The 14,721-nt window shown below is 54.3% G+C and overlaps 2 protein-coding genes across 2 annotated transcripts; both read left to right on the plus strand.

The window, feature by feature from the left end:
• Positions 1-217: 217 nt before the first annotated feature.
• On the plus strand, positions 218-1,024 carry LOC112106184 (gap junction beta-3 protein-like). The gene has a single exon (XM_024199309.1). The coding sequence runs from the start codon at positions 218-220 to the stop codon at positions 1,022-1,024; it is 807 nt and encodes a 268-aa protein (XP_024055077.1).
• Positions 1,025-9,075: 8,051 nt separating this feature from the next.
• On the plus strand, positions 9,076-14,389 carry GJA4 (gap junction protein alpha 4). Its single transcript, XM_024199256.2, has 2 exons — positions 9,076-9,177; positions 11,864-14,389. Exon 2 carries the CDS (start codon positions 11,882-11,884, stop codon positions 12,884-12,886), a length of 1,005 nt encoding a protein of 334 aa, XP_024055024.1. The 5' UTR covers positions 9,076-9,177; positions 11,864-11,881; the 3' UTR covers positions 12,887-14,389.
• The last annotated feature ends 332 nt before the right edge of the window (positions 14,390-14,721 follow it).

Genomic DNA, 14,721 nt, shown 5'->3' on the forward strand with positions numbered 1-14,721 from the left:
GTTCTTTCAAAACCAGAGAGTGTCTGAGCAAAACCGCTTGGGCCAGCTCCCGGCTGGGGTACATCAGTGAAGCTCTGCTTCCTTCAGCTGAGCTGCATTGATTTATACCAGCTGGGGATCTGGCCATGTGATATTTCCCATTGCGTTCCCTTCACCTGCTGTTTCTCTTGCTTTTCTCTGACTTAGGTGAGGCTGGCTTTCCCCGACGCCCGTCACCATGGACTGGAAGACGCTGCAGGGCCTGCTGAGCGGGGTGAACAAGTACTCCACGGCCTTCGGGCGCATCTGGCTCTCCGTGGTCTTCGTCTTCCGGGTGCTGGTCTACGTGGTGGCGGCGGAGCGCGTGTGGGGGGACGAGCAGAAGGACTTTGACTGCAACACCAAGCAGCCTGGCTGCGCCAACGTCTGCTACGACCACTACTTCCCCATCTCCCACATCCGCCTCTGGGCCCTGCAGCTCATCTTCGTCACCTGCCCCTCCCTGCTGGTGATCATGCACGTGGCCTACCGGGAAGACCGGGAGAAGAAGAACCGGGAGAAGAACGGTGAGGACTGCCCCAAGCTCTACCGCAACACAGGCAAGAAACACGGCGGGCTGTGGTGGACCTATCTGCTGACCCTCTTCTTCAAGCTGACCATCGAGATCAGCTTCCTCTACATCCTCCACAAGATGTGGGATAGCTTTGACCTACCGCGCCTGATCAAGTGCGCCAATCTGGACCCCTGCCCCAACATCGTGGACTGCTACATTGCCCGGCCCACCGAGAAAAAGGTCTTCACCTACTTCATGGTGGGGGCCTCCGCCATCTGCATTGTCCTCACCGTCTGCGAGATCTTCTACCTCATCTTCAAGCGGGCCGTCCGGAGCCTACACAAATGGAAGAAGAACTCCAAGCACTTGGTCAGCTACAACAAGGCTTCCACCTGCCAGTGCCACCTCAAGCTGGAGCAGCAGGATGGCAAGGCCAAGAACAAGCCTTTGGATGCCCTCCGGGCCTCCGCTCCCAACTTGACTCTGATCTGACAGGGCGTGTTGGGGGAGGGGAAAGCCCTCATGTTGGCCAGAGACAACTGGCTTCCAAGATGGCTGCCTGCCATGCCACAAGTGTTACTGGAGTACTTCAATGGGACCTCGACGGCTATGACAAAGCGCGGGAGAGGAGGCGCGTCGCCAAGGCAGGGGCTCTCCCTGTTCTGCGTGGCTGACTGAGTTTTGCATGCGGGGATGTTCATCAGACTGTGTGCTTCTGCCACCATTTTGTTGGGGCCGGGCAGAAAGGACAAGACCCTGGCAGTACTTTGCTGCAGCTGCTCTTAACATGCAGGGCACAGGAGGGTGGTTTGCCTAGCCAAGGAGGATATGTGAATCCAAAAGTCTATGCTTTTCATTATTTACATGCTATCAAGCCAGTCCGTGCGATCCTGCGGGTTGGAGCTTCCCTCCTACGTGCTCAGACAGGCCACAAGGGAAGGGAGGAGATGGCTGGCTTTTAAGTCTTAGGAGAAATGACTAATGTAAAGTTGCCAAGGACAATATTTGTCTCCTGTTCTCTCCCCACTCTGCTAGACTCACAGCTGCCACACCCAAAACACCAGCTCCCTTCGCAGACTCCATCACATTGCGTAGAGAGGCACTTGGACTCAGTACCTCAGCGGATGGTTCATTAACTAGGACATTGATGGAAAGGGCTTTATTCTGATACTGAGGTGGGCAAATCCTTGCCTTTCCCGTGAACCGTGACCTTTACCAAAGAACCAAGTCCATGGGGTCTAGCAATTGTGTGGGAATAAAGTCATAGGCACAGAGTGGGGTTGTGGGTGTGTCTCTTGGGAGAGTCTCTGTAGTTTGCATCTATCTCAGAAACTTCAACCTGTCTCCAAAAGCACTCAGATCAGAGAGCAAAGAAGCCCCCTGTTGTGCCTTCGGGTGCCATGGGAGGGCATTAAACTTCGCCTGGGAGTTTAGTAAGTAAAACATCCTAGATCAAAACCTTGAGTTAATGCACTGGCCAGTGCTCGAGAAAGCAGCAGACGCAGTAGCTATAATGGTGGTTCCATGGCCCAGCTTCCCCGTTCTGAACTGAATGGCAGAAGTAACAGTGACTCTGCAGGGGAAAAAAGTTTTGTATATTTTCAAGAAGCAGCGGAACAGCCCAGTGGAGTTTCGGGGTTTGTGACCTGTTCTGGGCCAGATCCTCAGATGACGTAAATGGAGCTAGGCCGATTTCTACCAGCTGAGACTCTGGCCTCACAATTTTTCATTTAAGTTGTTTTCTGTTCTAACGTTCAAGCTTTGCCCAAACTCTGTAAACCCCCGTTACCGAGTAGCTTCTGGCTGAAACCAAATGAGTTCTCCCATTCCCGGTTGAAAACGGGATCGGGATGTAAAATTCAAATTAAACGTGTCAAATTCATCCCTGGGGTAACTCCAGTCAAATCCAATTGAGGCGTCAATCAAAATACACCAGAGATGACTCTGTCCCAGTGAGTTGATTGTTAACCATGGTTGGAAATCCATACCCATGTTCCCAGGTAACTGATGTTCATAGTTGACTAGGACAGGACATAAGCCCATAAGATAGGAGGAATCTGAGTGTGTATATATTTGCAGGAAGTTCTTGTTCTTTGGAATTTTTTTAATACTTTGTCAAGATGTTTCTGACTAAAATAGAGTCCTTGAGCAGCTGCACCTCCAGGGAGATGTCCAGACCCTCACAAAGCAAACTCTATGAATGATGCACATGTTTGTGGATATTAACAAGCAAATGTTGGATGGGAAACGTTCTTCCATCCCACAAGAATTTTTTAGATTTCAAAAAAAAAATTCCCATCCTGAATCAAGACAAAAAGTCAAAATTATGCAAATGTTCATGAACTGAGAATCCAAAAAGAATTTCTGATCTGGTCGAATGAGAGATTTCCTTTTGATAATTTCCAAACTTTTTGTTTTGATGTTGACCTTTTTTATACTTTTTTTTTTCTTACATTATTTTTACATAACTTAACTTACATTTTGAAACAAAAAGTCATTTTGACCCCAAAACCAGCACTTTTTTGTTTAGGAAATGTAACGGGTAAGTAACAAGTGTCTCGGATTCTGCTGGCACGAATTCAGGCGGTCCTAAAGGCAAACATTGGCATCTGTTGGGACCTTAAGCTCTGTCAATTGCCAGGCTGATATTTACTGATTGGTCAATATCAGGCCATAAGGACCAATGTCATCCTTGAAGGATCTGCATGGAGAAGGTCAGTCTGTTTGCTCGTACTATTGTGCTCTAATGGCCACACAGCTCCTTTAGAAATCCCAGGAACACATTTCCCTGCAGCGAGAGGACGAGATTAAAAGAGATTCAGAGGCGCAGCCTGTTTAGAAGTGCTGTTTTATTTCTCATTAGCTCAGCAGCTGATCAGCCCTTGATATTAATAACTTCCCCATCCTCCACCCCTGAAAATGAATGCCAGGTAGCCACTTATGGGCTATAGCTACACTACAGAGCCTGCATAGCTATGTCGGCATTGCCCTCTAGTGTAGACGCAGCGTACTCCAACAGAAGGAGTTTTTCTGCCTGTGTAAAAGCACCACCTCCCTATGCAGACAGAGGCCTTCTTCTGTCAGCACAGCTGCATCTGCACTGGGGGGGTTGTCAGCATGGCTTTGTCTCTAGCGTCTGGGCTACACTCAAATTGCCCTCGCTGTGTTGCTCAGGGCTGTGAAACCCCCGGTGTAGACGTGGCGAAGAATTCTTCCATCCACAAAGCTACCGCCGCTCAGAGGGTGGATTAATGACACTGACAGAAAAACCCCTTCTGTCTCTGTAGCACAATGCCTGGGTGGAGGTAGTGTGGACATACCCTATTGGTGTGGGCTTTTTTCACAGCCCTGCCCAACATCGCTAGACCAGTATAAGTTTTAAGCACTGAGCAGGCCAGCCCTCGCTCCATTTTGCCGAGTGGCTGCAGCGTCCAGGGAGTTCTCTCTCAGGCAATGCACAGCTCAGAAAAAGTTATAGACAAGAAACATTCAGCAGCTACTTGTCAAACATCTTTGCTGGGTCAAAGTCACGTTGGGACGAGCTCCGAAGCTGGTATGAACCGGCATAGCCGGTTTCCGCCAGCGGAGGATCCATCCCGGCGGGTTTTGATTTGTCAAACCCAGTCAACTTCGTTCATGTGCCCCTCCCCCACTCCTGCTGTCTGGGATGCTCCGAAAAGCACTTCACAGCAACACGACTAGTATTTAGTATTTTACAGCTGTCCTGCTGGGCTGGGGGGACGCGTGTCCCACCCCCGGCGGCCAAAGAAACATTTGATTTGTGTAATCCACCAGATAATGGAATGGCCAAATAAACGCTATATTGTTTATCTATAGGTACATGCCTGCTTTCTCTGAGGGATGTATACGGTGGGGCATGGCCTCTGCTGGGGACCACTTGCCGATTTCAGCACAGGACCACTGTATCTCATTTAGGATATGTTGCTCCCATTATTAGGGGCTTATTGTGCTAGGGACTGTACGTACACACCATAAAAGATAGTCCCTGTCCCAAAGAGCTCACAGTCTAAATAGACAAAGGGTGAAATGGGAAACTGAGGCATGGAGCGGGGAAGCAACTTGCACAAGATCACCCAACAAGTCAGTGGCAAAGTCAGGAAGAGAACCCAGGCTTCCTGAGGTCCTGACCACTGGACCACGCTATCCCTGCTCCAGATTGCCCCTGGACATCGGCCTGGATTTAAGTTTGCTAAACACAAAGTGCCCCAAGATTGAAATGGAGACCAAAGGGGGTCACCAGCACAGTATCGCTTTACCCCCTTGCAGCTTGAAGAGGATCAGTGCAACTGTGGTCAGGTGTGGTTAGGAGCATTGCCGTGCAGAATCGCTACCAAATCTGGAGAAGAGAGGGGATCGTCTTTGACGTGGTGAAAGGAAAACTCTCTTCTGCCTCTGGTTAGTGAAGAGATGGATGGCTGAGATACGTAGGGATGGGACAGAGGGAGAGAGAGAACAGTAAGTGCAGAGATAGATGGAGGCGCAGCTGGGGATGGATGGATGCATGAGCCCAAGCCAACAAGTTTGGCTTTAAGGGACTGGCTCAGCCCATAGCAGAGTTGGGCCCGAACCACGAAGTGGGGCCCTAGGTGTGGCCTTGCCCCCGCCCACTGATGCTCAGCCCTGGCGTTCCGTCAGCTCAGGCCCGTTGCTGGGACGTGCGCTGCCCACTTTGCAGCCTGCCGCTTCGCCGCTGTCGTTAAACTTTAATTCAATATAACCAGGCTCTATCCCCCCCAGGAAATCAAGAAGGGATCGGCATCAATTATTCACTAACCCTTGATAAATATTACAATAAATAGGGATGATTTCCATTTAATCTATTCTTAAACAGCCCCGGCTCTATGTAAAGGGCCTGTCAACACTCACTCCAGCTGGGGCTTCAAACTCCCACTCGCCCTGCTGGGCACCATGTCCCAGGAGGCTTTTCTGTTAACCCTTTCATGGCACCATTCCAGGCGCTAACACTCTGCTGAGGTCAGTGGGAGGTGGCTCCCAAATGTACCGGCAGTTCAGAAATTCCTTTCTACCTGGCCACACCTGTAGCACCTCTCCCTGCTTTCAGGGGCTGATCCAACGCCCACTGAAGTCAATGGGAAAACTCCCCTGGGCTTTGGCTCAGGTTCTAAGACAAGGAGGGAGAGAAATCCCAGACTCCTTGGACTTTAGCTGCATACAAATTCCCTGCTTTGAGCGGCACTGGTCTCGGTCATTCTATCCCCTCTGGCCTCTGGGAGATGCCAGCAGCCCTAGAAAAGCTAGACTGCATTGTCATGGCTCAGACATTCTGGCAGATGTACTAGAGAGGCCATCCAGAGACCTCCAGCCCCGGAGGAAAGGTCTTATTGGAAAACCCTGGAGGTGGGCGGGCGCACCGTGAGACATTGCCACGCCCCTCGTCCCCAGAATGGCGGGCAAGATCACGCTCCGGGGGATGCCATTTTGAGGAGCACACCGCCCTGCCCCGCTGGCATGACCTTGCACGCTCTTCAAAATGGTGCCCCCTCCTTCCTCATCCGATACGGGACAAAACCACGTCTGGGTTTGTCTCAGTACCAGACGGGGAGAAACTTTAGAAAAGTAGGATCGGTCGGCTTAAAACCGGACCAATAGCCTGCCTAATTGCCACATCTGTCTCACATAGCTACGTGGCCCCCGTGGCCCTGGTATCTGAGCACCTCCTAATCTTTGAAACCACCCCAGCGAGGCAGGCCAGGGCTGTCACGTCCATTGTACAGATGGGAACTGAGGCCCAGAGAGATCCTGGGGGACATTTTCAAAAGCGTCTAAGGAACCTAAGACGCACTGGGACACAGGCGCTGTTGGAAATGGAAATAAACCTAGATCTCGGTGGGGCGAGGGGGAATGGCCCAGTCGTTAAGGTGTTGGCCTGGGTGCATTTCCCTTCCCTGCCACAGACTCCCTGCATGATCTTGGGTCACTTTGTGCCTCAGTTTCCCCATCTATACAATGGGGATAACAGTACTTCCTTACCTCACGGGGCATTGTGAGGATAAACACATTACAGACCGTGAAGTGCTCAGAGACTACAGTGAGTGGGGCTGGATAAGTACCTTATAGGGAGAGATGCTTTGAACCTAATCTTCTGGAAATCACCCACATTTCAGACCTCTGCCCGCAGGGCCCATACCTTGGAGACAAGCCTGAGAACTCAGTGTCTTTCCTCTCAGAATCCAACCAGGGAGTTCAAGAAGCAGTGCAGGAAAACAGAGGCACCTGGCTAGTGAAAAATTGCTGAGAGTAGCCACATCGCCTAAAGGAGCTCACCACCACCACTGCTGAGCCGGGGAGCTGTGGCCTCTTGTACCTCTGGGAATAAGGCCACCTTCATCTAGTAGCCTAAATATGGATTTAGGAGCTGAACTTTAGGGACCCAGGTTGGAAAATAGCAGCCCTAAAGTATCCCCCCTGTTTGGGGGAGGGCAGAGAGCAAGGAGAGGGGGAAGGATGGTGGATGAGAATAAATTAGAGGGGAAAAGTCTTTTCATTCTTTTAAAACCCTGCATGATCCAGTGTAGAGTATTCTTCTTACTCGTTCCTTTCTCCTTCTGGCCAAAGGGTGGTGCTGCTCGCTTATGTGCAAAGTGCCTGGGCAGTTTGCCAAGGGTCCGTCTCCCCTCGTCTAGCTCCCCCTTGCCCTAAGGGGTAAGGCCCTGGCCCAGTGAGCTCACATGGGGCTCTGCTGGGGGGGGCTGAGCTTGCAGGATACGTGCCTAGCCGGGGGGTGATCCGGGCTGCTGCTGGGGCTGGCCGACACACGCAAGGGTTTGGGACGCTCTGAGTTCAGGAGCAGGTCAGCTGGGCCAGAGGGGACGGGGAATATACTGGTGGAAGCACCTTTATACTGGTACAGCTGTCCACAGAACTAGGGTCTGTACCAATACAATTGTACTGGGGGGGCAAAATCACCCCCCTAAACCAACACGTTACACGGGTACCAAATGTGTGTGCAGGGCAGGTTATAGCCAGAGAGCGAGATTATGGGCTTGCCTGTGCCTCGCCTCACTCTGTGTGCTGTCATGTACCCCCGGGCAAAGAGTGTAACGTGGGTGTAGAATGCTGCCCCACGAGGGGTGCGTGTGTGTGTGTGTGTGCGCGCACACGTGTGTGCATGAGAGAGATTTGGAGTGCGGCAGAGAACAGCCCTGTCTAGATTAGTGAAATCCTACGGCTCATTCTCAAAGGAGTTATCAACCCGGTTTTAATTAACCTGTTTTGAAACCCCAGGGCACCTAGTGTGTTCAGGGCTTTACCACCTCTGCTCATGGTCAGCCTAGCAGGGTGTCATAACCCTGTACCCCTGGCCCTCAGCCCCGTCTTCCTTCACTAGCCACCTCTGGGCCAGTTCCCCTACAATAATCGCGTGCCCCCTTGCCATGGAACCCACAAGTGCCCCCCTCCCTTTCGGCAGCAGCCGCCCCTCCATCCCCTCCGCCTGGAACTCTCAACTCGCTCAGCCCTTCGCTTGGAGCCGGTCACCTCCTCCCCTACCTCCCTGAGAGTGCGATCGAGTCTGCACGTTGCACAGCCCTCAGCCAGATGACTAGTCCCTGCCGAAACCAATGGGGCTTCCCAGGTAAGTGCTGCTCCGTGAGGACGAGGGTGGAAGGATCAGGCCCTTTATGGTGGCGTGGGCCCCTCCTGAACTCAGAGCGTCCCAAACCCTTGTGTGTGTCGGCTAGCCCCAGCAGCAGCCTGGAAAGAGCTGTTCAACTTCACCCCCCTGCTAGGCACGTATCCTGCCGCTCAACCCCCCAAGCAGAGCCCCATGTGAGCTCACTGGGCCAGGGGGAGTTAGACGAGGGGAGACGGACCCTTGGCAAAGCATCTGAGCGGGGGCACTTCGTAGGCTCCCAGCTCCCATTGAATTCCAGCTCCCGTAGCCCCCAACCTAAGTAACTTGTGCACTGGCGCTTTGGTTCAAATGCCAGAGTTCTTCCCTGGCTTCGGGGGAAGACGGCCCCGAAAACGGAGCTTTCTCGGGGGCGATGCCCCCCTAGAGGCCTGGTTGTCACCGGACTCTCACAGCTCAGGCCCCTGGCCCGGGATCTTCCCCGTGTTGGTTTTGGCTCCGCGGGGGAGGCCCTGACCTGGCCTGATAGTATTATTATTTCAGCCTTGTCTGGCTTGTTTTCCTCCATTTCCTATTTCCAGGCTGCCCCGTCCTCGTCTGCGACTCCCTGTGAAAGAGGAGGGAGCCCAGCAGGGCCGCTCTCCCCCCGTCCCCGCGGCCGCTCCCCACTCCCGCTGTTGTGCTCTTCCCCCAATATTGCTGCGATTTCACATGGAACCGGCAGCCAGGAAAAGAATAAAGTCACCCCCCCACACCCCAGCCGCAGCCGCACACCTGCCAAAGCAGCTGCCCCTTTAAAGGAGGGCTCTGCAGCCGAACTATCAATTTTACCAACCCCCAGTTTCCTGCGGCTCCTCCCCCCGCCCCCCTGTGTAACTCTACCCAGGGTCAGTTTCCTCCTTCTCTCCAACAGTCTCAGGGATTTGGTGGGAGCAGCAGCCTCTGGTGCAAAGAGCCACAGGTTGTAACCCCCTTGCCCCACCTGGGCCAGCAGGGAGCTGGGGCTGAGGTCGCACAGCTGTGCCTGGCTTCGGTGAGTAAACACCAGACTCCAGCCGGCTGCTGGGTCCCTCTCCCAAGCAAGCCAATGGTGCTGGCGTGGTCAGGGATGGCTGGGCAGCCCCTCTGCTCTGGGGCATGGCTGGGCTGGCCAAGGGGCTGGGACTGGGGACAGGGGCTCAGCACAGATGCTGCAAACCAGACGGTTGCTGCAGGGAAGGGGATGGGGGAATGCAAAGGGGGTCTGTGTCCTAGCCCACTGCATGCACCTGGGAGCCCAGGTGCTGCATGCCTTAGCCCTTGGCTTTGCACCAGGCTGACTCAGTTTAACCCCTTCATGACTGCATCTGGCCCCATCAACCCACCCCCACTGTGAGTCCTTGCTTTACAGAGCCAACAGACCCCTTGATTGGTTAATTGATAGGTGTTCCTTACAAATGAGCTTTCTAGGGTGGGGTGTGGTGCTGCAGGAGCCCCTGACCCGAGGGGGTGGCTGCTGTGCTGAGCTCTGAAGTGCCCTTGGAAAGTGACTGAGTGAGACCCTGGGAAGGAATTGAGTGAGTGAATCTCCCCTTTGGGCAGCTAATTGCTGCTGAAATGCCTGGTCTCTCCTGGGGGATTAACATCAGGGTCTGTTTCTGCTGAGCGGGGCTCTGAGTAACTAAACTCTGCTCCCCGAAGGGTAAGAAAGTGGTAAAGTGTGTTGGGGGCTCTGCTTTGTGTGCTGCTGTGACCCTGGGGAGAAGGATAGAGCACCTGGAGCTTTCTCATCCTGCTCTTCCCCCCCCCCACACACACACACTTTCTCCCTGGGGGGGGGGGGCAGGGGTGCTGCCTGGAGGCTGGGCTCTTGTCCAAGAGGGCTGCTTAAGCCCCAGTGCTTTTGTGTCTCTAACAAGCTCCTCCGTAAGGCTGTTGGAAGAGGGGCTCACAGTGGTGGCATAGCTGTCTGTGCTCAGCCTCCAGCTCGACTGGTCCGTCTCTAACCTCATGCACCCAGGTGCTGGCTGCTGCCCTATGCCCTGTCTCAGGGACAGATGGCCCATTGGGCACCTGGATCCCTTGGCACTAACCCGCCCTGTGGCACTAACCCAGCTCTTACAAGAAGCCATGGGACAGCTACAGTCTACGTCCTGCCTCGGTGGCTTCTCGGCTGGACGCCCTTTCTCTGGAGCTGTTGCCAAGGGCTGGGGGGAGAGAGGCTGTGCTAAGCCCCTAAGATCCAGGGGCACCCACGCTTCGCGGCGCGAAGGGGACAGTGCTGGTAGATGGCCAGGAAGCTGAGGGCTGCCCTTAACTGGGTCCTGCACCTTTAACTAGAAGTAGCGTGCCCCCAGCTGTGAGGTGCTGCTTTCTGATGGACCCTTGGTACAGCTGCACTTGCTAGTCACCTAACCAGGCTTATCTGCACCCTGCAATCACCAGGCAAGAGGGGGTGTCCCATTTCCCTCCCCTCCCCCCCACCCCTTGCTTCAGTGGCTAATGCTGTCTGGCTAGTGTCGCTTTCTCTGCTGGAGATTTGTGGTCTCCCAGTGTGGGGGGAAGGGGTGGGGGCCTGGGTCTCGGGAAGGCTGACTTCTTGCTGCAGCCCTAGTATTTTGGCAGAGATGGTAGCCTGCTTAAATCCCCAGTGATCGGCTTTAGGGTCTGACTGCTAGCCCAGGGCTCCCAGGAAGGAGCAGCTCTCCCTACGCTCTGATGGGATGACTAGGCCGGCATCGCAAACTCCTGCCCGGGCTTCAGCTGGGACAAAATGTCTTGTGCTCCACTGAAGCCCACCTAGGGTTGCCAGGTGTCCGGTTTGTGACCAGACCACCCAGTCTGGTGGCTCCAGTCAGCACTGCCGACCGGGCAGCTAAAAGTCCAGTGGGTGGGGCTAAGGCAGGAACCACAACCAATGGGAGCTGCGGGCATGAGGACAGCGTACAGAGCTTCCCTGGCTGCCCACATGCCTAGGGGCTGCAGTGATGTGGCTGCTGCTTCTGGGAGCTGCAGTAAACACCGCCAGGACCCCGAACCCCATCCTGCACTCCTGCCCCAGCCCAGAGTCCCCTCCTGCATCCAAACTAACCCTCCCAGAGCCTGCATGCCCCCAAATCCCCAGCCTGGAGCCACCTCCTGCACCCCAAACCCTTCATCCCTGGCCCCACCCCAGAGCCTGTACCCCTAGCTGGAGCCCTCACCCCGCTCCTGCACCCCAACTCCCTGCCCCAGCCTGGTGAAAGTCTGCAATGGAGGGAGGGGGGATGGAGCAAGAAGGGGCGGGGCCTTGGGAAAGGGGCGGGGCCTCAGGGAAGGGGTGTTCAGTTTTGTGCGATTAGAAAGCTGGCAACCCTAAGCCTGACCCCACCAGCCAGTTTGCACCCAACATGAGCTGCCCGTCTGAGTCCTTCCCCTCCTGCAGAGCTGCCTGGTCCTCAAAGCGATACCACACACAGCTTAGCTCTGTAGAACCCAAGAACCGCATGCTGAGCTGGCTAAAACCCAGCGTCCTGGCTCAGGATGGGGGTGGGCAGGCTGTGGTGTCCATCTGGCCCTTGTCTGGGTTCCTACTCGAATGAAACACTAGCCATGGAGCAGGGTGGTGGGGAGTGCTGCCAGGCTGTGTGGCAACCTGGGAAGCCCCGTGCGTCTACTATCTCTGGCTTTCGTGGAAACAAGGGCTGAAAGGTCCAACGGTCAGGTTGACTTAACTCTTGTTCTCTCTCTGCCCTCAATAGCACAAGACCCCCTAGAAGATGGGGGACTGGGGGTTCCTGGAGAAGCTGCTGGACCAGGTCCAGGAGCACTCAACAGTGATTGGGAAGATCTGGTTGACGGTGCTGTTCATCTTCAGGATCCTTATCCTGGGCCTGGCCGGGGAATCGGTGTGGGGGGACGAGCAGTCGGATTTCCTGTGCAACACCAAGCAGCCGGGCTGTGTCAACGTGTGCTACGACAAGGCCTTCCCCATCTCCCACATCCGCTACTGGGTGCTGCAGTTCCTCTTCGTCAGCACCCCTACCTTGGTCTACCTGGGCCATGTCATCTACCTCTCGGGGCGGGAGGAGAAGCTGAAGCAGCGGGAGAGCGAGCTCCGGGCGGCACAGATCAAAGACTTGAAGGTGGAGCAGGCTCTGTCGGTGGTGCAGAAGAAGATCTCCAAGATCTCCGTGGCGGAGGACGGCCGCATCAAGATTCGCGGATCCCTGATGTGGACCTACGTCATCAGTGTCATCTGCAAGAGCATCTTCGAGGCCGGTTTCCTCTTAGGCCAGTGGTACCTGTATGGTTTCTTCATGCCGCCCATCTTCGTGTGCGAGAGGGCCCCCTGCCCCCACAAGGTGGACTGCTTTGTCTCCCGCCCCACTGAGAAGACCATCTTCATCATCTTCATGATGGTGGTGGGCCTGATCTCCCTGGGCCTCAACCTCCTGGAGCTCTTCCACCTCTGCTGCAAGAACCTGCTCAGCAGCATGAGGGAGGCCTCTTCCTCTTCCAGCCCAGCTGGGGACATAGACTCCTTCCCAGACAGCAAGCAGTGTCACTACCTCCCCCTGAGCGAGAGCCACTCCCCTCCCTACCTGGCCTACAACAAGCTGTCGAGCGAGCAGAACTGGGCCAACTTCAACACCGAGGAGAACCTGGCGCTGCGCAGTGGCAACAAGCCCTCCCCTGAGTCCTACGCCCCAGGAGCTCAGCCCCTGCAGGAGAGACAGGCCAGCCGGCCCGGCAGCTCTGCTTCCAAGAAACAGTACGTCTAGGAGAGCACTGAAACCAGGCTGCTGTGTCTCGGGGGTATCCCTTGGCCATTGAACAAGGGGATACTCTGGTTCGTGGGCATCTTGGCCATAGGACCTGTTTGCTACAGAGGCTTTAAAAACCAAACCAAACCCCAAAGCTCCTATTGGAGACCCACTTTGCTTGACTGGCAGGCACCTCCTGCTCTCCACTGTCCATTGTGTGTCTGTGTATTTAAAGTGTGGGTGCTTTCAGGTGAGTGCACCTCTCGGCAGACTGGCCGTGCCATAGGACGTGCATGTGGCTCAATCGTATGTTGCATTGTAGCCGGCTGGCTGAAGTTTACAGGGCGCGAGGACCCTTCCTACCATTCTGCTGATGAAATGTACCTCAGGCTCCCTTGGGAAGGGTTATTCTCTGGTGCCTTCATCTGTACAAAAGACCCTAAGTAACCGGTGTCACATGATACCAACACGTTCGCCTTTCTCCAGCTGCAGTCCCAGGAGAGCTGGTGCTTTCTTTTTTTAAACTGTGTAGACATGGAAACCAAACGAAATCCCTTCCTCAGCTACAGAAGCGTCTTCAGTGGAAAGCTGCCTGGGATATTGTGTGGCTTGCATTCAAATCCAAGGTGCTTTGCCTTGGGTGGACCAGCTACTGCGTCTTTGGGGCAATATGTGGGGAAATATCCTTACTATAACTAGGGGAGAGTCCCCTTTCCTACTCAATGGTTTCCATCATCTCTGATCAGAGCTGTGCTTTGTAACCTGAACTCTAAATCTCTCTAGCCGAGATCTTTAATTCCTAACTGGTGGAGTTAATCTGGCCCAGCCTAGGTAAATGATTCTCCTTCTAAAGGAGGGAGTGGGGGAAGTCTATTTGCCTCTGAGATCTTAGCAGCTGCAAGAGTTTGCCTTCAGCCTAGAAGGTCCATAGGGCAGCTTGCTGTAAGAATTACTGTGGGGTTGGGGGGCACTGGAGTGCCAATCAAAGCAGCTGGTCCTGCTCCTAAACCAAACCTCTCTCCTTCTTCTGGGTCACCTCCCAAAATAATCCCAACATCTAGATCTTGCCACACCGAGTTGCATGACTCAGTAGCTTATCCGTCCAAGCAGAGGTGCTAGCCCAGGGTGAGGAAACCCTGATGCGCTAAGGAAAGGCCGTATCACAGGACTTAATGCCTACTTCCCTGAGTTCAGTTGCCCCAGAGCAAAGTTATAAGCATTGTCCTCATGTACGTTCAGAGTAACTTACTGTCCATGTGTTTGTAGGTGTAAGGGATCCCCACGGGTAGCTGCAGTAACAGCCCTGGTCCTCTGCCCCAGATGGCCTCATTTCTGAGGCACACATTTCCACTGGTTAACTATTATTGTTTAACCTGCTGGTCTGACTGTAAAACGACTGCAGCTTCAAAGCCCAATATTTGCCACTGGCTCTGTTAAGCTGTGGGTTGGCTAGCGCTAAGTGTGAGTATTCACTTCTCAGCCACTTGACCGGGATCCTACTGTGTGCTCAAATCTGCTGGGAACGAGGGGCCTTCACTTGTGGGGGGGGCGAGCACTGGGCCTCTGCTGGAATGGGGCTGCCCACAGATTCGGCCAGGCTGGAGGGGAGCGGGGATGTTGTGGGTAAGTGAATTGCCCCGTTCAGAGACCTAGAACCATTGATGGGAGCTTAAGGCTGATCACACTCTTCCTAGGTTCCCTTTCCTCAGCCTCTCCGATAGGGACTGACTGCACCAGTCAACAGAGCTGGCACATCCTGGAGCAGCTGGTGGGGGGGTGGGGTTTGAGGACTAGAGCTGCATGGCAGAGTGCTCATGTGCACCGTTTAGGCTGTTGATTATTTCACTTTAATG

Source organism: Terrapene carolina, unplaced genomic scaffold (genome assembly GCF_002925995.2).
Source record: "Terrapene carolina triunguis isolate 2854851 unplaced genomic scaffold, T_m_triunguis-2.0 Scaffold236, whole genome shotgun sequence".
NCBI lineage: Eukaryota > Metazoa > Chordata > Testudines > Emydidae > Terrapene > Terrapene triunguis.

Coding starts and splice junctions, on each gene's coding strand:
- GJA4 (XM_024199256.2), top strand. CDS start 11,882: ATGGGGGACTGGGGGTTCCTGGAGAAGCTGCTGGACCAGGTCCAGGAG.
- LOC112106184 (XM_024199309.1), top strand. CDS start 218: ATGGACTGGAAGACGCTGCAGGGCCTGCTGAGCGGGGTGAACAAGTAC.